The sequence below is a fragment of the Myodes glareolus genome, chromosome 7, assembly GCF_982192425.1.
Source record: "Myodes glareolus chromosome 7, mMyoGla1.1, whole genome shotgun sequence".
In the NCBI taxonomy this organism is placed as follows: Eukaryota; Metazoa; Chordata; class Mammalia; order Rodentia; family Cricetidae; genus Myodes; species Myodes glareolus.
The window spans coordinates 32560433-32587552 of NC_142032.1; the positions used below are offsets into that span (position 1 = coordinate 32560433).

A 27120-nucleotide genomic window follows, 5' to 3' on the forward strand; every position below is an offset into this window, starting at 1 on the left:
GAGTGCACTGGATTAGAAGCTCTGACAGTAGTGTTGTCATTCCAGCTTGACCTTTTGTTACAACCTATCTGGTTCCTCTAGATAAAGGTTTCTTTGGTTGTGAAGTGTACAGTGAAAAGATTTAAATGTATTTCTCCAAGCCCAATAAGAATTAATATTCTATAACTAGATTCCATTATAGTATTTTTCAAGATAGTAATTTCTAATCTGTAATCCAAAAAATAGTGAGTGAGGTTCAGACTACTGCAAATTCTTAAAAGCTTAATAATTGTTTATTTCCTATGTATACCTGTATATGTAGAGTATATGCACAGGTACACATGGAGACAAGAGGTGATCTTTGATATCCTATTCTATTTCTTTCTCTTTATTCCTTTGAGTCAAGGTTTCTCTGAACCTGGAGCTAACTAAATGCTTGGACCTTCAGTTTGTGGATAAAATATCAACTTAGTGAACCTCTGATTATAATACTTGATGCATGATATTCAAAGGCGCTGGCTAGTAGGTTCAGAAATATTATACTGAAAACTTACAACTGTGTGCCTATATATTAGGTATGCGAAGGTGTGTACATGCGCACATGCATATGTGTGAGTCAGAGATGTCATTCATCAGAAGCCATCTACCTTATTTTTTGAGACAAAATCACTCCAGTGGCAAGGGGATTATAAGGTCAAGGTTAGTCCTGGCCTATATAGTTTGAGGCCAAATGTTGGTTATATAGCAAGAAGCCCCATCGTTTTTCTTTCTTTTTTCTTTTCTTTCTTTTTTTTTTCTTCCTGAGACAGGGTTTCTCTGTATAGCTTTGGAGCCTATGCTAGAACCAGCTCTTGTAGATCAGGCTGGCCTTGAACTCATAGAGATCTGCCTGCTTCTGCTTCCCAAGTGCTGGGATTAAAGATGTATAACACCAACACCTAGTAAACTCCATCTAAAAACACACAAATTAATAACTGTCACCAAAAATGAACTATAGGAAAAAAATCCGCAGAGATAAAAATGCTTTCTGATTTTATGAACTCACTGTGGGGAAAATGGAAAAAGCAATGAGTTTTATAGGCTACGCCTGATTGTAAGTAGAAAGTACTTACCATAGAATGGATCTTAAGGGGTTCTTTTTTGGTACCATCAGACCTGTAACTGAAAAAGAACAGAAACTTCTCTTGATCATCTTCCAATTACACACAACACAGATACCACTTAGCTTCAGCTTAAAAACAAACAAACTGAATTTGCTCCTTTAAAACAGAAATACATAATAGTGGATAAAAGTGAAACGCTCATGCATTATTACATATTTTTATTTTAAGGAGCTCCTGATTCTGCATCCTGAATGCTGGGATTAAAGATTCAGTTGTCATATACACAACTGAGCTCAAAAAAAGAAGTGTATTTCCCCTAGTGTTTGGTATCAGTAAGTAATTTTATTGAATCAACTGTCAGTTTTAGAAGAGTAAATGTTTGAAGAATTAACATATACTCAACAAATTAAATCTGAATTTCACAAAATGTTTTGGTACAAGAATAAAATAAGAATGGATGGACTAGAGATCATATTAAGTGAAATATAAACAGACTCAGAGAGATTATTCCATTTTCTCTCACATGCAGAATCTATATATAGGACATAACAGTAAGAGGAGACTATGCTGGTGTAATGGTGGTCCTGGAAGAAAGAAGAGAAGGGGAAATGAGAGAAGGCAATGGGTGTTAATGCATCTAAAACTTGTATCTTTCCGTAAACTCAAGAATTCTTTAAGTTCCATGAAGCTAAGATTCACCTCAAGCAGGTCAGATGCATCCCTACCTTTCTAAGCAGCCTAAGCCTCCCCTGTTTCCCTTATCTTGACACCCAATTTCCTTAATTACCAGGACCTAAAAAAATAAATTTTTTCCCCCTAAACTTAATCTTGTCCTCTGCTCTCTGCCAATATCTTGCCGGGTTCAAGAGGCGCCAGATGGTTCCACATAACCTGGACAGCAGTGAGACAATCAGCTACCCTAGGATGTGACTAAAACCCCAGCTTTCTCAGTCCCACCCCCCAAAGATGGTCAATGCCCATAATCAGCAGGAAGCAGTTTTGAGAACCTGGTGGCCCCATCCCTGTCCTACTTGCTATCCCCTTTAATTTCCTCACCTTTTTATAATAAAAATATGGGGAATGTTAGGATGCAGGCATTATGCGGGCCCCTGTCACCTGGCAGGATGCATTCAGGCAGAATGTTGGCCAGGCAAGGGTCCTTTCCAAGTCTGTATGCAAGTGCAAAAAGTCTCTTTAAGAGACAAGCCCCGCCCATTCTTGCTCCCTTCCCACTGTTCTTCTGAAGAGGCAAGCTGATCTCTGCTTCTCTCTTTCTCTCCTCTTTTTTTAAGTTCCCTTTCCCTTAATAATAATAATTAAAAAAAACCCTCCATGTGAATTCCATCACATGGCATCAAATACTGCATGTTTCTATCATGTGTTCAGTCTAGATTTAAATAAAAATACACATATAACATGGCGTGAAGGAAGAGGGAGTTATTTGGTGAAAAGAAGGGAAAATACAGGCAAAGTGCACTGACGCCTGCCCTGCATGTGAAAATGTACACACTGAGCTCTGCTGTTTTGTATGCTACTAAAAAAATGTCTTAAGGGTGAATTTTTTTTAAGGTAGCTCCATGCATTGCATTTCTGAATATATGAGCTACTTGGAAAACAATGGGTTATTTATCTAAAGTTTCTCTTTGTTCACTCACGCAAAGTCTCCTCCAAGTGTACAAATCAGCTGGGCTCCAAACACACTCCATAGAGAAAGACCTCCATATTCCCAGGTTACTATTACAGCACTATTGTCAGGAGACCATCTAATCAATTTAACAGCTCCTGTTTTGTTCCAAATGTCTGTGAAAAGATAGTAAAAAGGGTTAAAACAATTGCTCAGAAATACTTAGTACTTTTTACAAGCTGTATGTTCAAATCTGAACAAGCCTAACGGCATGGACTACATGGACTCTAAGATGAGTCCTGTTCATGGAGGGTACTGAAAATGAAGGCACCAGCCTTTGCCTGATCTAATGTGAACAACCTCAGAATGCAGGTGAACTGTAGGGAGTGAAGGCTGGTTTTGCCATGATTATCTTGAATAACTACCACTGTGTAATAATCTTCAAAGCTGTCAGACCAGCTTCTGTAAATGGGGATAAGGTTGCAGAAATATTCTCCTTAGAGAAAAATACACATAAGTCTTTTGCATAGTGTGTGTGATAAAAATGAATGCTGGAAGCGAATATCTGTTTTTACAGTACATCAAATAACATCCATTATGAATCTTCACACGGAAACAAGTATGATGTTGAACATCCCAAAATACTGGGACAAAGTAGTTTCCCTCTGAATTCATCTGTCAAACTCTGAGAATCTATCATTACTGGTGACTCACACAGCATGAGAGGGTCAGGAGATAAAGTGCAGAGCATGCCCACACGAGGAAAACTAGTAAAGACACAAGATAATGCTAAGACTATACAGGCTGTATCCATGGTACAAAGAAGAAAAAGAGATAAGATGTCATGTAGATGAGCCAGGAAAATTTCCCATGGTTTATCCATTACATAGAACAGTAAACCAAAGTCTCATGACAGTCCTTAGTCACATGTCAACTCAGTCCTCACTCTTATAATTTGTGTAATTAATGTGGTTGAAAGAAACAAAACCCTTATGTATACTATCATATCATCTGTAAATAGCGAAAGTTTGACTTCTTCCTTTTCAATTTGTATTCCCTTGATCTCCTTTTCTTGTCTTATTGCTCTGGCTAGACTTCAAAAACTATGTTGAATAGATAAGGAGAGAGTGGACAGTCTTGTCTTGTTCCTGATTTTAGTGGAATCGCTTTGAGTTTCTCTCCATTTAATTTGATGGTGGCTGTTGGCTTGCTGTATATTTTTTTATTATGTTTAGAAATGTTCCTCGTATCCCTAATCTTTCCAAGACCTTTATTACAAAAGGGTGTTGGATTTTATTGAATGCTTTTTTAGCATCTAATGAGATGATCATATGACTTCTTCCTTTCAGTTTATTTATATGGTAGATTACATTGGTAGATTTTTGTATGATAAACCACCTCTGCATCTCTGGGATGAAGCCAACTTCATCATGGTGGATGATTTCTGATGTATTCTTGGATTTGGTTAGCCAGCATTTTATTTGATTATTTTTGCATCAATGTTCATAAGGCAGATTAGCTTGTAATTCTCTTTCTTGAACCTGATGAAAAACAACTTGTCCTGGTTTTGCCGTCACACCTCAGATTGTAAGAATTTTACTCTAGTATGTAACAAATGCACTACTAACACAGAAGAGGCGTTAGCCTGTGCTTTAAGACACAAGCAGAGAACACATACTGACATGGCACAGCAGGAAACACCAGGCCCACATGCAGACCCTAAGCAAGGGCCCTAGAACAAATGAGTCATTTCTTAGATACTGCATGATGAATTGAATTGAAAATAGGTTTATACTAAAAAAACTAATGTGTGTGCGTGTGTGTGTATAAATGATAAAGAGAGTGAGTTGCTACATTTGCCAATGGAGAAGAGGCTGCCAAGATTTTTAGAGTTGAAGAACCTAAGCTAAGAGAAAGGAATATCAGCTAGTAAAAGTCTTCCATTTGAGTCTACCAGAATAAGATATGAAATAAAATTATAGATTAATTCATACTATGATACTTGGGGACTTACTGCTAAAATCAGGTGAAGACCTAGCCAAGAACCTACATATCCCAAAAATTAAGAAAAAAAGTTTGGAAAAAAAAAAACCTTTAGTTTTAGTTGTAACTAAAGTCATTTAGTTACAACTGTTCTATTTTATTATCACTTATTTTTAAGGTTTTGGTTATTTTAACTGTGTTATTTATAGAATACACTGTGACAATTCAATACATTCATACACTGTGTGACGATCAAACAAAAGGGGATTCATTTTCACTGTCAGTTTGACTACATCACTGTGGGAACACACCCTTGGGCATATGTGAGGGTGTTTCCAGAAAGGACTCCTTGAGGAGAATGGGTCGTAAGTACCATTCTATCAGCTGGAGGTCTGAATCGAAGAAAAATGAGACAGCAAGTTAAACATCAGAACTTATGTCTTTCTACTTCTTGACAACAGACACACTGTAGCCAGTGCTGCCTCTCATGTTCCTGCCACCATGCTCTTGTCATCATGATAGGCTGTACCCCTTAAACTGTAAGCCAAAATAAACACTTTTTTTTAATCAAAATTATTTTATGTATATGGGTGTTTTGCCTACACACAATAGACCACTTTCATTTCTGATGCCTGAAGAAACCAGCTGCTGAAATTACAGATTGAGCTGCTATTAGGGTGCTGAGAATCAAACCAAGTCCTTGCCAAGAGCAGTTGGTGTTCTTAACTGCTGAGGCATCTTTCCAGCCCCCAAATCGTACTTTCTTAAGTTGCTTTTGTAAGGCATTTTGTCACAGCAATGAGACAAGTAACTAACATACACGGTATCTCTTCTTAAGCCTAATTTATAAGCAAAACTTTACTGCATGTGTAAGGGAGAAACAGTATACAGAGTTCAGTATTCCCCATGGTGTTAGCCATCCACTGCTTGCAGGTGTGGCAGTGTTGGAACAGAACCTCGCAGATCAAGAGAGACATTATAGATACTCACCAGGATACTGTTTTGCTGTAAGCTCTAATTTATGAGACAGCAGCATGGCTCCAGTGGTGTTATCTATTGTATAAACTTGCACAGAACCACTGTAAAAACAATAATTTTAGTGAAAAATGACAAAAATAAACAGAAACGGCATTATCATGGGAATCTATGTTCTAGTGAAAGGTGTACAAAGTAGAAAACCATTTTGTAAATAATTAGTAGTCACCTCATGTAAATAAATGCTAAGGTTGCAGTCTAGTCATCCCTTTCTACATCCTCTTGAAATTCCTGACATTTTCCAGGAAGCACATAGACTGTTCACTATACTACTGTATATAACTGGAAATAGTAAAAACAACCTCAACACGTAGCAACATGACGAAGGAAAAATAAACTGGTATATTCATACAGTACCACATCTATAACATTGAAAGAATGAACTTTAACAATATGCATTAACATGGGCAGCAAATACATGTGTGTGTTCCACACAGACACCTTCCTCTTCAACTTGCTTTAGGAGACAACCATAATTTTGCATACCATGAACATAATTTTTTTCCCTTCTTTTTTCCCCCATGCACCCATTTTAAAGGAATTTACTAAGACTGGTCTATATGTATGTTTGTAGGCCAGGCTATAACCAATATCCTCAAATCCTTGATCCTCTCAGCCTCCTGAATGCTAGGATCATAAACATGTGTCAAGTGTTCAAGTTTCAATGTTGTTTTAAAACTCTCCATTATATGAATTACAACAAAAAACTGATTTTATATGTGATTTTAAAAATATTCTCTAAATAAAACTACATATTCATATAAGAGAATATAAACACTGATATCTTAAAGAATTAACAATTAAGGGCTGGAGAGATGGCTCAGAGGTTAAGAGCACTGATTGTTCTTCCAGAGGTCCTGAGTTCGGTTCCCAGCAACCACATGATGGCTCACAGCCATCTATAATGAGATCTGGTGCCCTCTTCTGGCCTGCAGGCACACATGCAGACAGAACACTGTAAACAAAATAAATAAATAAATAAATCTTAAAAAAATAAAAAAAAGAATTAACAATTAAAACTCTAAATTTAAACTTATTTATTCTTTTTTATTTGTATCTCAGTTTTCTACAGTTTGAAACACCTCACTTTTACAAACTAAAATGTTTAGCCTTTGAAATCTGTTCTTTACCTTTGTTTCAAAATAGTAAAACATCTTTATATTTTATACTAAGATGACTGATAATTATGGCAGGCATAACCAAGTCCCTAAGTATGTTAACATATCTTAAGTTTAACTTAGAGTCACAGTCTCTGTCTATCTTACCTTGCACAACCAAATGCCATAAGTCGGTACTTGTTATTTACTGCTACACATGTCCCATCAATAACATCTTGTGGCCAAACTCCATGAAGTTGCTACAACAAGAAAAACTTAAAAGTTTAAAAAGTGTTCCCCTAACCTCATTGTAGTTGAGATATTTCTCATTCAATAAAGATTCAGTTTAACAAAGTATCATTTGGTTTCACCTGCATAAGAAATCGCTCACAAAGACTATCATCTAAGTGTTTTCTCCCAAGAAGCACAAGGTAGTGAATACAAAGAAAACATGGAAGGCATTAGCAAATTTTAGAAGTTGAGAAGCACACAAATAGTAAAGAATGCTTAAAAATCGCTTACTTTACACTATTGGGTACACAAAAGTCCTGGGAATTTGGGTGTCTCTAAAAGAATGGCAGAGGTGGTTCAAAGTCTAGGTAAGAAGATTTGGGTCCTTTCTCAGCACATTCCCATTGTGAATAGCCAACAAAGACCCAACTTATTACCCAATACAAAGCTGAACATTTTTTCTTTGAGAAAAAACTGAACATCAAAGAAAAGTCCAAGTTTACACCTTGAACCTGATAGTTTTTAACACTTCCAAAACTCAAATATCAGAGTATCAGGGAAGTCAGGTATACATATCCACTGGAAGGGACTTTAGAACTCTTTTATAAGGAACCCTGGAGACACAAAGTGGAGAGAGAGAGAAAGGCGTAGAACAAAAGAGAAGGAAGGGGGGGGGGAACTTAAAGATGGGGAGGATCCCCATAAAAATATAACCTAGTTAACAAACCCCACAGTGAAGATCATATAACAAAATCTACCAAAACAGAATGATTCATTTTTATTTGGGGTCTTGAACAGCAACAAAATCTACACATTTACTATCTAAAAGTCAAAAAATCAATAGCTATTAAAGACTATATAATTAAGAAAGAGACTACTTGGGATGATGATGATGAAAAACCAGAAAATACATCTTTGCTAAAGGTGTATAGTAAGGAACCAGTCTGGAATAGAACTCTAGTCTGGAGTAGTCCAGAAAGCTCTAACAGAAATATCTTAATGAAGATTAAACAAACACTAATGATCTAAAGAATGGAGACGATACTATCACACTGACAGTCAGTTTGGGATTAAGCGGTAAGTGGACAAAGAATAAGTTAATGGGGGGTGAGGTGACAACTCAGTGAAGTGCCTGTTGTGCAAGCGTGAGAACCCCAGTTTGACCCCTAGGACCTGTGTAAAAAGCCAGGTTGGGTTGTTATGTACTGGTAACCCCAGTGCTGGAGGTGAAGACTGGTGGGTCTCGAAGACTTGTTGGCCAGGTCTAGACCAATGAGAGACTCTGTTTTAAAAAGCAAGATTGGAGTGACTAGAATGTCAGCCTAGGTTGTCCTCTGGTCTCTATAAGAACACACACCCTGCCTATATACAAACATGCATGTGTACGTAAATAAGCAAAGGCACACACATACACACAGAAGTAAACATAAAGAACAAAAGAATTATTAACTCCTAGTGGAACTAAAAATCTGCAGAAAAGGAAAACCTAATCATTAACATATTTTACAGTTTGGTATCAACACAACTTACATACTGTCTAACATATAAACAATGGCTAGTAACTTCATTAAAACAATTACTTTATTGGAAAGATGAAAAGATTATGACTGTGTTGGGATTGGAGAAGACTGAAGCAAATAGTGATTTTCTGCAGGATAAAGTCAATAGCCCCATAACTATCTTATAGCTTAAATAAACATTATACAAACTAAGAGAACATAGGATTTGCTAACAAAGCAAAATTAATAAGCAAAATAAAATAATACAAAACACACAATCCATACCTCTGCAGTAAATCTACTGGACACTGGTGTAATAAATCCAACTTTACCATCATTAAACACAACAGCAAATCCATCAAGTGTGGCACAATATTCCATATCTTTAATGTGCACGTCTGCAAAGCCGAGGAATGAGCCTACTGAAGAAAAATATGGAAATAGAGTAGGGTTATAATAAACTATTATTTTATATATTTGGGTAGTACTTCCATATGTTGTATATTAAGTTGGTTCTACCTCATATAGAAAGTATAACTACCTCTAGATGACTGAAGATCTACTGAAAATGGTACTGTAGAAAGATTGATGGCTTTTCTTCCATTTGTCATTCCTTCCCAATGAATAAGATGAAGAAGTCCATCAGAAGTTGCCACAAGGAGATCTTCCAGCACAGACTGCAAACTGGGGAGAAGCAAGCAACTTAAGTCAATTAACTTTTAAGACAGCATATTGGGAAAGCAATGAGTATAAATGTAACTGCTTTCAAATAATGCTTTCTGCAAGCCAGGTATGGTGGCACACACCTTTAATTCCAGCATTCAAGAGGCAGAGGGCAGGTGGATCTCTATGGGTTCAAGACCAGTCCAGCCAGAGTTACACAGTAAGACCCTGTTTCAGAAAGAAAGGAAGAAATAGAGAAAAAGGGGATGGGTAGGAGGGAGGGAGAGAAAGCAGGCAGGCAGGCAGGCAGGAAGGAGAAAGACAGAAACAGATAGATAAACAGACACACAGACAGAGTGAGCTTCTGCAAGCAAGGCTGAACTTCTGTAAGGTAATAAAACTCAAACTCTTAAGTTTGAAGCCTGCCTGGTCTACACTGTGTAAGTTCCAGGATAATCAGGAACTACACAGTGAGACTGCCACCTAAAACAAAGTAGAGAAACCAAACAAAAATGACAACATTTTTAACTTTAGCAAAGCAGATCATTTATAGCAGATCATTATAGACAGAGCACTACCTGTCTATAATTTTAATATAGATTAAAAACTTGAAATATAGAGGCAACAAATTAAAGAAGAATAACGAGTTGGTGTGGTGTGACTGAGGACACTGAAGAGGAAAAATAGATGTAACTAACCAAAGGATGACAAACTAAAACCACAAACAATTCTCTAGCACTGTCTAATAAAAATTTTCAAAAATAGGAATTTTTTATGTGTACAATCTGATAACAGTAGCCGCATGTAGTGACAATATACCTGAAAATTAATAGAGCACATAATCTGTACATTGTAATAAACAAAGCTGCAACAACTGACCAGATATACAGATAGGAAAATGGGAACCAGAGGAAGAAGAAAAGTTCATCAGTATACAATCCCAATGTTGGATTAACACACAGTGACTTAAAACAACTGTGATAAAAATGACAAACAATCTATATGAGGGCTGAGAAGATAGTCCAGTTGGTAATGCTTGCCTCCTAGATAAGGGAGAGCAACCTGGGTAAAGTAAGGGTCCTGCGGTTGTCTGCCTGCCCCTCACCCTCTGCAACGCTCTCCTGGGAAGGTCAGATTTTGTTCTGTGACAAAAGTGTAAGGATCCGAGCTGAGATTCCTAGTACCCATTATAACGTACAGGCGTGGCAGCATACATCTGCTATCCTAGTGTTGGGAGTGTAGAGATGTAGACATAGGTGGATTTCTGAAGTCTGCTGACCTGTTGAACTCCAGGCTCAGTGAGTGACCCCATCACAAAATAATATGATGGAGAACAACTGGGGAAGCACCAGATGCCAATCTCTCCTTCTCTTTCTCCATCCCGCCACACATCACAAATCTACATGAAAATGTAAACAGACTCTGTCCCTCCCGGTCCCATAGTCGTTCAGTCCCAACGAAACACATAAGGCTTATATTAATCATAAACTGTTTGGCCTATTAGCTCAGGCTTATTACTAACTAGCTCTTATAGCTTAAATTAATCCATAATTATTATCTATGGTTAGCCATGTGGCTTGGTAACTTTTTTCAGTGAGGCATTTTCATCTTGCTTTCTCTGCGTCTGACTGGTGACTCATACCAGAAAAGCAAAGCAGCCAAGCCACTGGAGAAGTTTTACCTGTACCAAGGCTGGGTGACCACAGACTAAGTAGACTAAGTATAGAGAGCCTCTCTCTTCTCCCATTTTATATTCCCTTTAGTGCTGGGATTAAAAGTGTATGACTCCCTAGTACTAGGATTAAAGGTGTGAGGCACCACCACCTGGATTTATTTCTTCATTGATCTTGGTTAACCCAGGGTGGACTTGAACTCATAGAGATCCATCTGCCTCTTAATCCTGGGATTAAAGGTGTGTACCACCACTGCTTGACCTCTAGTGGTTTAGCTTTGACCTTCTGACTTTTAGGCAAACTTTATTTATTAAAACATAAATAAAATGTCACTATATGAAAAGATAAGAAATACCATTCACCTCATTCAATTAAAAGCAAACAAACTTCTTAAACAATGGCTAATGTCAGTTGATAAAGTAATGAACACTTCTCCAAAAATTTGAAAACGGGTCTTGTCCCAAACCACCCAATTGCCACTATCAATTAATTTTTAGAACAAATGTCAAACCCAACAAATCTGGTCTTTTCATGCTGTACTGGTTCTTAAGATATTCTGTGTATTATTCTTTGTTGTAAGTGCATACTGAAGGCACATAAATACACTATGTTCTGAGTTAGACTACTGCACCATTGGCTCCACAGATTATTCAGATTTCAAGCATAGATATTTTTCAATTTAGGATACTGAGTTCCAAATGATTTTCTTAATATGATTAGTAAGGAATATGATGCATGTAATCACATGTTGTCACATGTAACAAAGTAAAATAGTGTTTCTGATTAACCAATTATTACAACTCATAATTACAACTTTTTTCTTTTAAACATTCTCTGTATTCAAGTAATAACAAAAGATGGCTATTTAGTATTAATCTTTATTTAATCAAAAATAAAAGGTAATAGTACTTTTACTTCTATAAGCATCATTATAACCACTATCTCCAGCTTTAATTGATTATACTGGTTGTGATAGTAGAAAATAACTGATTATATAGTCTTTCAGTGTCTTCTCTTTCATTTTACAAATGTACAGATAATTTCCAAGAAGTATATATTAAACCGGCCAATAGTTTTGCTTGAAATGTAATTCTTTCTTTGGAAGTTTGAGAGAAATCTGAGACAAACTCCCAACCACCCAAATTTGCAGAACCTACATTTACACACGTGAAAGTCATTGTCTTGGTTAGGGTTTCTATTGCTGTGAAAAAACATAACCAAAAGGCAAGTTGGGGGAGGACACGGTTTATTTGGCTTATACTTCTTTATTACAGTTCATCATCGAAGGAAGCCATGACAGAAACTCAAACAGGGTAGGAACCTGAAGGCAAGGAGTAGTGCAGAGGTCATGGAGGGGTGCTACTTACTGGCTTGCTCCCCATGGCTTGCTCATCCTGCTTTCTTATAGAACCCAGGACCACCAGCCCAGAAATGGCACCATCCACAATGGGCTATGTTCACTAATTAAGAAAATATCTTTTAAGCTTGCCTACAATTCAATCTTATGGAGCATTTTCTTAATTAAGGCTCTCTTCTCTCAGATGACTTTAATTTGTGTCAAGTTGACATAAAACTATTCAGTACAGTCACACAGTTGGAAGCAATTCCCCCCTCTTTCCTTTGGTGGTACTAGAAATTGAATACTGGGCCTTGAGCATGGTGAGAACAGGCTCTACTAACTGAGCTACACTTCCAGTCCCAGAAATTCTTTTTGCAAAGGCTCTTTTTCTAGCCTATTTCCAGATGTTACATGACTTTACCACAAGGTGGAGGCATAAAACCAAGTTGGATTGTTATACCTTTTTGGTATACATTCAAAATTTTTTCTGCATCAAGTAACAGTCTATTAAAATTTACCTTAATAGAGTGTGTGTGTGCTTGCACATCCACATATACACATGTGAGGACCAAGCTGTGCACTGCTCTATCACACTCCACCTTACTTCTTTGAGAAAGCATCTTTCACTGAACTGGAGTAAGGCTAGCAGCAGGCAATCCCTAGCAATTCTGTCTGCCCACCAGAGCACTAGAGTTATAGGCTTGTGTGTGACTACACCTAATTTTATGTGGGTGTTGAATATTTGAACTTAGGTCTCATGTTTATGCAGCAAACATTCTTACCCACTGAGCTATCTCAAATCATATTTTTGAAAGGGCTTTCATCCTGAGCAAATAAAATCTGAAGTGATCAGTAATCTTTGATTAACATAGTGAATATGCTAAATTTTTTCAGTTTAATCACATTTAGGCAAATAACAAAGACATTCTTTTCCATGAGGGGATTAAAAATAAGAAGACAGACTAAATAGGGCAATGACAACAGCCCGCTGCTTGCATGCCAATCTTGCACAATTTGTTCCAGTGCTATTTTAACAAAAAAAAAACAATGCACGAAGCCCTTTGTTAGAACTACAAATCAGAGAGGTCTTTTTAAGAAGAGAAATTACATATATATAGTCCAACAGATTCATTTTAGTTATCCAGTCTTTTTCTTTTTCAAATTGTTTCACATTTATTATTTATTTATCTGGGGGGATGGGGAAATGCTTGGGTATGCCACGGTACATGATTGGAGGCCAGAGGACAACCTTGGGAATCAATTCTCTACTTCCATCATGTTACTAGGGAGGTAACTCAGGTCGTTAAGTAGGGAAGCAAACAACTTTACCTATGGAACCATCTTGCTGGCCCCATGGTTCAGTATCTTTGAAAGCTATTTATTAAAAAAATCTCTTCCCCAAATCTGTTCATTAGCTTCTTATGTATTCTTCCAGAACAACAAATTTGTAATACCTTTTAAAACCAGGTATTCTTAGTACTAGACTCCTTGTTTATCACTCAGTGTATCTGGAGGAATGAGCCTCATTATTTTTATAGCTGTATACTGTTTGTATAAATCATATATATGCAGAAGAAACGATATGAAGTTGTCTTAAGTAACAACTAAAAGATCAATCATGAACAATTAAGAAAACAAAGTTAAACTGTAAAAATCACTTGAAAAAAAAACCACTGTGCACTAATAGATTTTCAGTATTTCTCCCCACTTGCCAACAACCTTTATTCACACTGGACCCAGAAGGCTGAACGTTTTTTCAAGTGTGCATGTACTTCCAAGACATGTGTGGAGGATGTAAAAGGAACAGCCGCTCTTTCCCTCAACATATATGATTCTATCACAGTCTTTTTTAGTATATTACATACCATACAACCAAACAAGATATAAATTTTGACACAAAACAATTTTCTTGGTGGTCATGTGATTAACCAACTACATGGTCTCTTGTGGCCAAAAAAATGTCAAATTTAGACGGCATACTATACCTCATGATGGGTGCTTGCAAATCCAATATTTTCTTCATTTCTAAATTTAGTGCTGGGGCACAATGTTCTTCCTTGAAATGAGGTATCCCCTTCATCTGTGGACTTCCTCTAAGAGAAAAAGCACAAGGTTAAGATAAAATATTAAATTTGCCCCCACTTTGCACCTAATATACACCGAATTAAACAAACATAACCAAACTTAGAAAGCAGGTGTTCATCCTATAGATTCACAAATGAAAATCAAACTTGAATTCTATCACAGTAGATACATTTATATATCAACTAGATGTAAGTAAGTTTGACTTGTGTTGAGGGACTGAGGGAGAAAAGCAGAGGAAGAGAGGGATGGATGGGTGGTGGGGTGAAGGAATGGAAGAACAGAGGGATAGAGAGAGAGATGGAGAGATGGAGGGAGGAGAGATAGAGGGATGGAGGAAAGAGGAAGGGAAAATTAAGATGAACTCTCAAGAGAATCAACAAACATTTTGTTTAAAATGACTACGAGAGTTTTCCTAGCTAGGAAACTAACAGATGCAGTATATAATTTCACATGTAATAGTGTATAGTCTAGACTGTGCATTCATTTCATCTTATTCCACACCCTGTCACTGATTCCTATTCTCTGGGTATTTATCAGAATTAATGTCAAATTCAGGGATGTAATTAGAACTTTTATAACTTGGCAATAAATAACAAAATGGTGTGTGTGTGTGTGTGTATGTGTGTGTGTATATACACATATATGTATATATACATATATATTTAAATCACGGTGATTAAGGGCTGCCTAAGAATATTGCTAGATCAATGCCAAGAAACTGAGCACATAACTCTTCAAGACTACAGAACCATCTTGAATTTATCTCCACATGGCATGGTTGTATGTTACCACCAGTCTATTCTTCCTCACTGCCTGTGTTGGATTTAATAGTTATGTATCTGTGTTTGGGTTTGTATCGCTGTGATAAACACTATGATCAAAGGCAACTTGAAGAAGAGGTTTATTTTGCTTGCATTTCTATATTACAGTCCATCACTGAAGAAAGTGAGGGAAAGAACTCAAGGGAGGAACTTGGAAGCCGGAACTGAAGCAGAGGCCATAGAGGAGCACTGCTTACTGGCTTGCTCTTGTCTTGCTCAGCCTATTTTCTTTTATATTGCCCACAATAGGCTATATATTAGAAACTCTTCCACATCAATCATTAAGCAAGAAATATGCTCCATTATAGGCTTGCCTATAGTTTAGTCTTCTAATGGTGGAGGCATTTTCTCAACTGAGTCTCTCTTGTGAAATGATTAGCTATGTCATTGACATAGGACTAATCAACACAGTATCTTTTGTGGCAGTTATAAATTTTTTCAGCAATTGGCCTGCTAACATCACTTAATTTTTCAATCATCTATAATCCTGCAACTCAATTTGTTAATACTAGTATAGTTATATGCAAAGAGTTTAACAAGACCAACAGGCTTTGAGGTTTCTGGTTTTTGTGAAAATTGCTTTGCTGCTCAGAAACCCATTTTGCCTCCTTTATGATTGTGGATATTTTCTTTTTTTCCACATATAAGCTTGATGAAGGCTTACTGTCATCTTGCTATTGCAAGGACCAGGAATATTTGATTCTATGTCTGACAGGCTAAGTCAGTTGATATTTAACAAGTTAACCATTCAGGTTTTTATACAGCTAATATGCTTGGTTAATATGACAGTCTCTAAAAAAAAAAATGAGTAATTAATTTACCAGACTCACATTTAAGGTGGTAATCATGCATTCTGTGGTCACTTTCCGAGGACATTCTCCACTTTTAAGTAGTTTTAAAACTAATTTTATTTTCTTAAAGTAATGCTTGAAATTCAGTAGTGTTGGAGACTTATGAAAAAGGAAAAAAGAAAAACGAAAGCAGTCTCTGAAGACTCTGCTAAGAGCAAGCCAACCTTGAAGAAAGCCCCAAGTTAAAATGAAGGCATCTGAAAGAATGATTGGCGTTTGTGAAAAGGGCGATGCTGATAATCTGAGTGCAGAGGCTGAGTAGACAGGTTTTTCAGTATATTTTTCTCTTGTATGCAAGAAAAATTCTGTTACACATGCTCAAAGCAAAAGATTTCCCTTTGTATCTTAAAGGCTTTGTGCTTCCCCCTACAGTGTGTATGTTGGGTGTCTCATTATGTAACCCAGGCCAGCTTCAAATCTGTGATTTTTCTGCCTCCAACCTCAAAATAGTATTACAATCATACGCTACTGTGTTGGGTAGTATTTGTTTTTGACAATGTGTGGAAATACTAAAATCTGATCATTTTCATTCATTACCCTTTTTATGTTCCTTCTTATAGAGCTGCAATATTGTGAAAATATCTCTTATATATTCTTAAGAGACTGGAATGGAACTTTTGTTGAACCTCACAGCCAAAGTTAATAACGTATCTTGAAGTCATGTAAGACTTAAGACTTCTAGAATATTGTGTAATCAGCCTGTTTGTTTAACCTACTTTTAAGAGAACAACCGAACAATCAACCTTACTTGTCTTAGATTTCCCATGTAGTCAACTCTTCTAACCTAAGCTATTGCACAACTACAGTCTTATGTATTTTCCCATGCCCTTGACCCAGATAATGCAGGTACATCTTTGCGGAAAGCTGCAGATACATACTGGGGAATATTATTTTAAGGTGTGTGTGACTTTTGTTTATGCTGCATTTATTTAACGCTGTGAAGCTATGATTCTTTGCCTCTCTAAAACACCTGATGGTCCTAATAAAGAGCTGAATGGCCAATAGTGAGGAAGGAGTAAGGATAAGCAGCGCTGGCAGGTAAAGAGTATAAATAGAAGGAGAAACAAGGAAGAGGGGGATCAATGAAAAAACAAAGAAATGAGGACATCAGGGGCCAGGCACCCAGTCAGCCACAGAGTAAGAGCAAAAATAAGTTATACAGAAGTAGGAAAAGGAAAATGTGCCGAGAAAAAAGGTGGCTGGGATAATTTAAGTTAGAAAAGCTGGAAAGAAACAAGCTAAGCTAAGGCTGGGCATTAAAAAAGTAAGAATAAGCCTCTGGGGTGGGGGGTCCCACAAAAAAGTCAAAAGAGTAATGATGTGAGATTCTCCTCTGTGTGCTGTGAATATCACTGGTTAATAAAGAAGCTGCTTTGGGCCTATTGCAGCACAGAATAGGGCAAGGCAGGAACTCCAAGCAGATAGAGGAGGAGAGAGTAGGCAGAGTCAGAGAGAAGCCATGTAGCCACCACAGGACACATATGCTGGCGGGAACCTTTCCAGTAACACAGATGAATATAAATGGGTTAATTTAAGATGTAAGAGCTAGCTAGATATATGCTTAAGCTATAGGTCAAACACTATGGTAATTAATATAGCTTTTGTGTGATTATTTCAGGTCTGGGAAGCTGGGAAATGAACGAGTGGCATTTGCCAACAGACTAAAGAGCCAAAATAAATATAAGGCTCCTTTAAGAGTTTCTGCCTGCTGTTGATCCCTTAAGCAACCAGTACTTAAAGTAGGAACAAAACACGAAGTAAAAACGCCTGCCACAGCACAAGCATCAGCATTCTAGAGCACTAGGAAAGCTGAATGCAGTTCCTGGTCAGCACCTCTGCCATGGCTGCAAGCTCTGGGCTTAGCTTTCGGACCTGACCCAAGAGTGGGCAGGGCCAGCCTACAGACCATGCAGAGGATCCAGGTGCAGCTTACAGTCTAAAGTTTGCTAGTGTGGTCAAAAAAGGCTAAAAGATATGCAGTAAAAAAGGTCCAGATGGAAAAACCTCTTAACAGGCTCCGGTGTGTTTTACAATGTGTGTAGGCTTTAATAAAGTGGGTATAGGCAGTTATAAAAAGAATGAAGAGCTTTAAAAAAAAGACTTTAAAGAGACAGTAAAAGTAAAAGAAAAACGCTACATAAAGATGGGAAATACACAGGGAGTCTGGGTCCTGTCTGCTATTGTGTTGATTTTGCATTTTTTGATTGCCAAAAAGCAAAGGACAGCTGCTAAGAGACCTGGAATTGAAAGAGGGACTGTTCAAATAAAACTAGCCTAGATATTTGAAGAATGCCGTAACTTTAAAAAAGTAAAAAAATGTATTTGTTAAATGGAAATCAAAATACTTTGGAGAAGCGGGTTTGCTTTTGTTTCCACAGGACACAGAGGCTGTGAATTTGTTCTAAGTTGATATGGCTCTGGTTTGATTAAGGGAGACCACCTGAATCTTAACAGGTGATAGCTCTCAACAAAGGTTACTGTTGGCCTTCCCAGGACTTAGTCATTATCTCAAAAATTTTCTTGGGGACCCCTGGAGATGTCTTTGCCCACAGCTAGCAGTAAGTGGTATGAAGAAGACTGTGCCCACATTCCTAAGAAAAAGGGGGTGTGCATGGTATTGGTTGTTTTGTGGGTCGTGGTTGCTTGTTATAATTTAGGGGCATATAGGAATACAAGATAAAAAGACAACCATTAATCTTAGATATTTTGCACTGGCATGGATTTTAGTATATAAATACAAATTCAAAGTCAATTTTGGTACACTGTATATATATGTTTTTGCTCTTGTTTAAAGGACTTTTGTATAATGATACAAATTTAAGGTAATTTTTGTCACAATACACTGTATATGTTTTCACTCTTAAAGAATTTTTGTTTATTTATTTATTTAGTTAGTTATTTATTCTGCTCTTGTTTAAAGATTTTTGTATGTTTGTTTATTTATTTATTTAGTCTGCTCTTGTTTAAGGTATTGTACCTAGGCAGTTCATTTAAAAATGTAAGGTAAAATTTTAGTTTTTGAGAGCTATTATTATGAACTATTTAGGATAATCAAGAAACACAGGCCAGTAATTATTTGTAATTATCAAATTTGTAGATATGTTAGGTATGTTTTCTAGATTAAATAGATATTTTTAGATATATGATCTTCAAATACTTCAAAGACCTATAGAATATGACATTTAAAATGTTTTCTTGATTTAAAGTTTTTTGTGACAATGAGACACATTGGTCCTGACAGCACCAATTTATTTCAGAGATGACAGGCACTGAAGAAACTCCTTATGGAGTTTGCTTTCACTGTGACAAGGTTGGCCACTGGGAAAGAAACTGTTCTTGCCTTTTGATTGCTTGACAATGTGTTGTGCAGACTGCACATGCAGGATACACAGAAAGAAAAAAAACAAACTGTTGAACTTTGCCAGAAGAAGGCAGGAAAGTTTTTCAAAATTCCTGCTTCACAAAAGTATCTATCAGAGATTCTTCAAGACACAGAAAAAAGCAACTGATGAACTTTGCCAAAACAAGGCAGTCCTTCAACTTTCCTGCTTCACGGAAGAGTCTGTAAGATATTCTTCAGGACACAAAGAAAAGCAATTGATAAACTTTGTCAAAACAAGGCAGGACAGTCTTTCAAATTCCTGCTTCACAGAAAAGTCTGTCAGATATTCTGTAGGACATGGAGAAAAATGAGTGATGAACTTTGCCAATACAAGGTAGAACAGTCCTTCAAATTTCATGCTTCTGAGAAGTTTGCCTGATATTCTAGGCCTGTAGGCTGAAGATGGATGCCCCAAGGATACAGATGGAACTTTGGGTGACTGTCCAGGCAGTCAGATGTCTCTGTAGTTCCTATAGTTTTTGAAAGTCATTTGCAGTATACTTTTTGTTTATTTAAATAATATTATTTAATATTATTAACTATTAATAATGTTATTATTTTGATGCCTTTGATAGAGTTGAAGACTAGACTGTCATAGCTGCAGTTTTCCTTAAATATTATAGAAAATAAGTTAGGTATAAAATTTTGGACTTACTAAGATAGGATAGATTATAGAGTATTTTCTTTAAATTTGCCAGACACAAATGAATTGGAATTCAGTACATTCTGAAAGTAATCTTTACTTGATAATTGTTCTTACTGATTACAGTATTATTATGTTAAAGTTAAAACTTTGCATTTTTGTTTATAAATAAAAAGGGAAATGTTGGGGATATTATTTAAAGGCGTGACTTTTGTTTATGCTGCATTTGTTTAACTCTGTGAAGCTGTGATTCTTTGCTTATCTAAAACACTTGTTAGTCTAATAAAGAGCTGAATGGCCAAAAGTGAGGCAGGAGCAATGATAGGTGGGGCTGGCAGGCAGAGAGGATAAATAGAAGGAAAGTGAGGAAGAAGGGGAGCAATGAGAAAATTAGAGGAGAGCATCAGGGGCCAGCAGGCCAGCCATCCAGCCACCAGCCAGCCATGGAGTAAGAGTGAAAGTAACGTGTACAGAAGTAAGAAAAGGAAACGGCCTGGAGGCAAAAGGTGGCTGGGATAACTTAAGTTAGGAAAGCTGGGGTGGGGGGGAGCCAAGCTAAGGCTGGACATTAATAAGTAAGAATAAGTCTCCGCAAGTGATTTATTTGGGAGGTGAGTGGCAGGACCCCCCAAAAGGCAAAAGACTGAAGAGCCAAAAGAGCAAAACATTACAAAACAAATACAGACATAGAAAGTAACTTCCTATAACTTACCAAAAAAGTTGAAAGCAACCATTTATGGTTACTGGTTGATAAACAATGATATTTGTTATCTGGTTTGTAGGAACCAGATGGAGTCAGTGACTTAATGCTTTGTAAAACTCTGCTAAAGATTTCTGTAAAGTATCCCATTCTTTCTCCATGTAATGTTTTCTATACTGTTCAATAAATACAGACCAAAGTCCCTTATGGACAGTCACACCACTCACAGACAGCCACCACACATTCATACAGCTCATACAACAGACAGACAGTGTGACAGATACACACAGACAGTGATAAAGAGGTTCAAAATTCATAAGACAGTCCTCAGGCAGGCACAGATTCAGAATCGAATAACAGACAGAGGGAATATGAAGAAGAGGATTCAAGTCTGGACTTGCTCTTAGTTAAAACTCCAAAGGGGAGTGCTTTTTATTTCTTTCTTTAATGCAACACTGATGTACTACTGGTAACTCGATTTTAATCACTAGTGCATTATAGTCGGCACACCTTCCCTTCTACTGAAAACCTTCACTCACTTAACAAGTCCCTTCCTACTCTGATCCATACTCTACTCTAAGTTTAGTCATGGTTTTCTTGAATGAGCATTAGTTGGGGTTATGTATTGGAACACATAAATTTATCACTGGCTACACCACTGAAGAAAATGACAACTCCTCTTCGAGGATGAAATGATTTTTAAACATGCATACTTAATTGTCTTTGTTCGTGTGTGTTTGAAATAGAATGTGGGGCCTTGTGCATGCCAAGTAAGTGTTCTAACACTAAGCAAAATACCTCTCACTCTCAGTAGCACTTTTATTTGCATAATTTTGCATATGTCCCTCCCTCATCAATATCAAAGTCCTTACTTTTCTTCTTCTTTTTCTTCATTTTTAGGTCCTAAGCTTTCAAAATAATAGACTTTCCATTAAGATGTAAACCTACATCACTGTACTGAGCAGTTGATTTGTTCAATCTTTGTGTAGGTCTGGGATGGTAACACTTTGTTTCCATAATATGTTAATGTGGTTTATAATATCCTGTATTCTTTTTCTTGAACTCCTGTAAAGTTAGATAATGAATCTCATACTAATCTATTTTCTTTTTTCCCTCTTATTCGTGCCTTTTGTTTTATAACCATACAGTCCCTCAACTATTTCAATTTAAAAGTTTTAGTGTAATTTCTTTCTTTCTCTTTCTTCTTCTCCTTTCTCCTCCTCCTCCTCCCTTACCCTTCTCCATCTTCTTCAAGACAGAATCTCTAAGTAGTCCTGGCTGTCCTAAAACCCACTCTGTAGACCAGGATGGCCTCAAACTCAAAGATCGACCTGCCTCTGCCTCCTGAGTCCTGGGATTAAAGGGCCACCATTGCCCAACTGGAATTTCTTTTTCTTCTGAACCTTTCTCCCTCAAACTTTCTCTAGGTAATTATCTATCTGAAGTGGTCAACTATCATTTATTTAAAATGCTTTTGTTTCCTGCATGTCTTCTTCTTTTAAGTCACAGACACTTTTCTATAGTCAAGTCTCCTTGACTGGAAACTTTCCTAAAATAACTAATAACAAGTTATTAGCTGTATTTAACAAGTTAGCACTAAAAAGTCAACAAGAAATCCCTGTGTGTTGTTGGGCTTGCCAACTGGTGCTTCAACATCATGGCCAGCTGCCATTTTATTTTATCTTATTTTATTTTATTGCTGTGGTTCCCAAATACAACTATCTCTTAAATAACTATCTAGCATGATGAAGCTGAAGAACAGAGTGAGCCTTGCTGAACTGTCTATCACTGTCTCTGCTTTAGCATTTCACCCCTATGTTCCTCTTTTCCTACAATGGCTGTGAAAACCCCTTCAGCCAATAGCCTTTAAGATATTGGCCCACTTTGGGCGTGGTCTCATGTACTATAAATAAAGAAGAAAAGTATGAGTGGCCTCTTGGCTGCTGGATTCGGTTCCAGTTCCCAGAGCTCACAGAGGACTGCAGATTGCTACCCTTACTGTGAGTTTATCCCCAGATAAATAAACCTCTGTTGTACTCCAGTCCAGACTATTGTGGAGCTCTTCTGTAAGCCAACATACAATCCCTCAGCTTCAATCACACAATGTAGTTCCTGCATCTGGTCAAATAAAAAGAAAGGGATCCTTACACTTTATTTAAATGTTTTTAAGGAATCAATGCCCTTATTTCACTGTGTGTAGATAGTATTCTGTGGTTAGTACTGTGTCTAATTTCTTGGCCTTTTGGGTTTGCTATAAAATGTCAGTGTATTCAGGCAGTCGTCAGGTTAGTCTTCCCAGGTCACTTACTTTTCTTTTCAAATTTTTAGCTCAAAGGTTGGTTAGAGACACCTCTTGCTTTCATTAAAGGTAGAAATATTTCAAATTGTTGTAGGTTTGATTGTCAAGGGACTTTCAAGAGTACCTACCTTAAAGTGGAAACTGTTTTTCTTTATATAAATTCTTTTTCCTTATTAGAGATGAAGTATTATAACATTTTAAAAAGCAAATTTACATTAACCTTAGTTTCTCAATGACTTCCAAATTACAAAAACTTCATAGAAACATTTCTACTCTACCTTTCAAGCACATGAAAATAAAGTAAAAAAAAAATTTTTAGATAACAGTGACAAAAATTAACTTTCTAATGAAAACTTTATTATTTATAGCTATAATAATTTGATAAATTATGATAACAGATAGTTGGAAGAGAGTCATGGAAGTTGAGGCTGGAAGAATAAACTGAAGCCAGCTTATGAAGGGCAACTCGACAGTATAAAAATAATAACACTAATCATTTATACGTATGAAAAACTGTTCAGAAATGTTCTATATGAAGTATCTCAACCACATGTAATCTTTTGAGGGCAAACTTTTTATCTCCACTTTTCTCAAGAAAAGATTAACTCAAGAAATACTGAGAACATTGTTAATGATCACAGAACCACTAAGAGCTGACATTTGAACTTGTGGTTTCAATCCTAGGCTCTAAGCAACTAAACAAACATTAAGATGAATACTGAAGAACTGATGGGAAACAGAGGTAGTAGAGACTAGAGGTTAATTATGAGATCATTTTTCACATCTGAGTATTCTGAAAATGTATTTTTTTCCTATTTAGAGGGCTAATATGATTTGCAAAATACAAAGGCAATGGATTTGTGCTACTTTTGGGTAAAGAATTTAACAGTCAGCAATAAACATACCATGTGGTTTTTATTTAAATTGTATCATGAGGACTTAAGTTGAATAGTATACTTTAATAAATAATTGACAATTGTTAAATCTTTATACAACAAAAACCAGCAAAGTTTGTAACTATTCTGAGTGGCTTTATAAACTATGCAATCTGAGAGAAGCAGAAAAAAATAAAAGAAAAATGAATATGCTTAAGAGACCTATAGATGTGTTCTTGTTAGTTAACTAGAACTATATTGTACTGAAGCGTGAATCCTAGTCTTATCAATAAAAACCAGGAGTCAGATCATCAGGTAAAAACCTGGAAGATGAACGAATGAACCAGGAGTGCTGCCGGTTGTTCCCTTCCTCTCTTGTTCCTCAGTCTGAAAGGGGCAAAGCCTGTCTACACCCCACCTTATCACTTTCTGACTCCACCCCCCAAGTGCTGGGATTAAAGGTGTCAGCCACCACTACCCAGCTTCTATGGCTAACTAGTGGCTTAGCTATGACCTCTGGTCTCCAGGCAAGCTTTACTGGTCAGAACACAAATAAAATATCATAAAAAAGACTGATGCAAAGTCATATAAAAATTTTTTGAAAAAGATCACTATAAAAGTAAATATTAAAGCTGGTAATATGCTCTTCCTTCAGAAAAACTATGATTTGAAAGACAGGTACATAAAATAATACTTACAAATCTATGTCAATAATAATACACTATGTAAAAATAAAATCTGCGACAACAGCACCATAAAAAGGAGAGGCACAGAGCCAATAATAGAGTCCAGTCTGAGAATATCACAGAAATTCAATTGTTATTAATTAAGACTCGACAGTTAAATGTGCAAGATATTAATTATCCAAGATAACCACCAAGAAAGTAACTACAATGTACAAAGAACACTAGAAGTGGACAGAGAGCTGCACTGATCAGTTCAAGAGAAGCTCCCTGAGACACAGACACCTACTGCAACTATTGGACCAAGAGGCATAGACATGCCTGTACCAACTGAAGAAAGAGATGGGTAGACACCAATGCAAGAATATAATCAACAACCTAAAGAGTAATATGGTATTACCAGAACCTAGTGGTTCTACAATAGCAAGACCTGAACATCCCAATGCAGGAGAAGCAGAAGAAAACGGTCTTAAAAATAACTTTATGAAGATGACTGTGAAGACTTTTAAAGAGGAAATATAATTTCACCTAAAGAAATTGAGGAAAAAACAAACAAAAATTTGAAATAAATCGATTAAAGAAAGCTAAGAAAACCAAGAAAAAGCAATCAAATTAGGTGAAGGGGACAGTTCAAGACTTGAAAATTGAAATAGAGGCAATAAACAAAACACAAACCAAGGGAATTCTGGAGATGGAAAATCTGGGTAAACAAACAGGAACAAGCATATCCAACAGAATGCAAGAGATGGGAGAGAGAATCGCAGGCATTAAAGACACAATAGAGGAAATAGATTCACTGGTTAAAGAGGACATTGAAATCAACAAAGTCATAACACAAAATGTCCAGGAAATATGGGACATCATGAAATAGATTTAATTTTAAGGATCGGTACTACATACCAAAATTAAATCAAGACGAGATGAACAATTTAGATAGACACACAACCTCCAAGGAAATAGAAGCAGTCATTCAAAGTCTCCCAACCAAAAATAGCCCAGGACCAGGTGGCTTTAGTGCAGAATTCTACCAGAATTTCAAAGATGAGCTAATACCAATACTTCTCAATTGTACCACAGAACATAAAGAAACATTGCCAAACTCCTTTTATGAGACCACAGTTATCCTGACACCCAAACCACACAAAGATGCAACAAAGAAAGAGAACTACAGATCAATCTCCCTCTTAAACACTGGTACAAAAATACTCAATAAAATACTGGAAAACTAAAGCTAAGAATACATTGGCACAGGACACCACTTCCCAAATATAACAACATTAGAAAAGACACTGAGAGCAATGATCAATGAATGGGACCTCCCGAAACTGAAAAGCTTGTGTAAGGCAAAGGGCACAGTAAATAAGACAAAATGACAGTCTACAGAATGGGAAAAGATCTTCACCAACCCCATATCTGACAGTGGGCTGATCTCCAAAATATATAAAGAACTCAAGAAAATAGACAACAAAATAAAAAATAATCCAATTTAAAAATGGGAGTACAGATCTAAACAGAGAATATTTAACAGAAGAATCTCAAATGGCCAAAAGACATTTACAGAATTGCTCAATAGTCTTAGGCATCTGGGACATGCAAATCAAAATGCCTCTGAGATAGCATCTTACACCTGTCAGAAGGGCTATGATAAAAAATACTGAGGACAGCTTATGTTGGAGAGGATGTACTAAGGGGAACACTTCTCCACTGCTGGTGGGAGTGCAAACTTGTACAGTCACTTTGGAAATCAGTGTGGTGGTTTCTCAGAAAACTGGGAAACAATATCTTCAGTCCCAGTGATACCACTCTTGAGCATATACCCAAAGGATCCTTAAACCATAACACAAAGACACCTGCTCAACTATGTTCATAGTAGTATTATTCACAATAGCCATAATCTGCAAGCAACCTAGATGCCCTTCAACTAAAGAATGGATAAAGAAAATGTGGTATATTTACACAATGAAGTATTACTCAACTATAAAAAACAATGGCATCATAAAATTTGCAGGCAAACGGAAGGAACAAGAAAAAAAAATCATCCTGAGTGAGGTAACCCAGACTCAGAAAGACAAACACGGTATGTAGATACTAGATACAAAGCAAAGGATAACCAGACTACAACCCACAGCTCCAGAGAAGTTAGGTAACAAGGAGAACCCTAAGCTGGATTCATAGATCACCTTGGGAAGGAGAATTAGATGAGATCTCTTGACTAAACTGAGGGGGGGTGTAAAGGGAAGGTGATGGGTGTGAGAACATGAGGGAAGAGGATGGTGGAGCTGGGGGAGGAATGGAAGGAGAGAGTAATGAAAGAGATGTCCTTGATAATGGAGGGGGCCATTATGGGGTTAGGGAGAAACCTTGTTAGGGAAATTCCCAGGAATCCAGAAGAATGATCCCAGCTAAAACTCCTAGCAATAGTGGAGAGGGTGCCTGAACTGACTGACCTTCCTCTGTAATCAGATTGGTGAATACCCTAACGACCATCATAGAGCTTTCATCCAGTAACAGATGGAACCAGATGCAGAGATCCACAACCAAACCCAAGGCCAAGC

General features: G+C 36.9%; 1 protein-coding gene across 2 annotated transcripts in view; it reads right to left on the reverse strand.

The window, feature by feature from the left end:
- Nucleotides 1–27120, reverse strand: part of Ric1 (RIC1 partner of RAB6A GEF complex) — a 104760-nt gene that overhangs the window by 28924 nt on the left and 48716 nt on the right. Inside the window, exons 4-10 of one of the 2 annotated variants that reach the window (XM_085693771.2) lie at nucleotides 14212–14319; nucleotides 9093–9235; nucleotides 8837–8970; nucleotides 6990–7081; nucleotides 5680–5768; nucleotides 2738–2882; nucleotides 1092–1140 (exon numbers count right to left, since the gene is read on the reverse strand). In XM_085693771.2, coding sequence (XP_085549897.2) covers nucleotides 1092–1140; nucleotides 2738–2882; nucleotides 5680–5768; nucleotides 6990–7081; nucleotides 8837–8970; nucleotides 9093–9235; nucleotides 14212–14319 — 760 coding nt within the window. Of the gene's footprint in view, nucleotides 1–1091; nucleotides 1141–2737; nucleotides 2883–5679; nucleotides 5769–6989; nucleotides 7082–8836; nucleotides 8974–9092; nucleotides 9236–14211; nucleotides 14320–27120 lie in introns of both variants that reach the window. The other variant, XM_085693770.2, reaches the window with a different exon arrangement.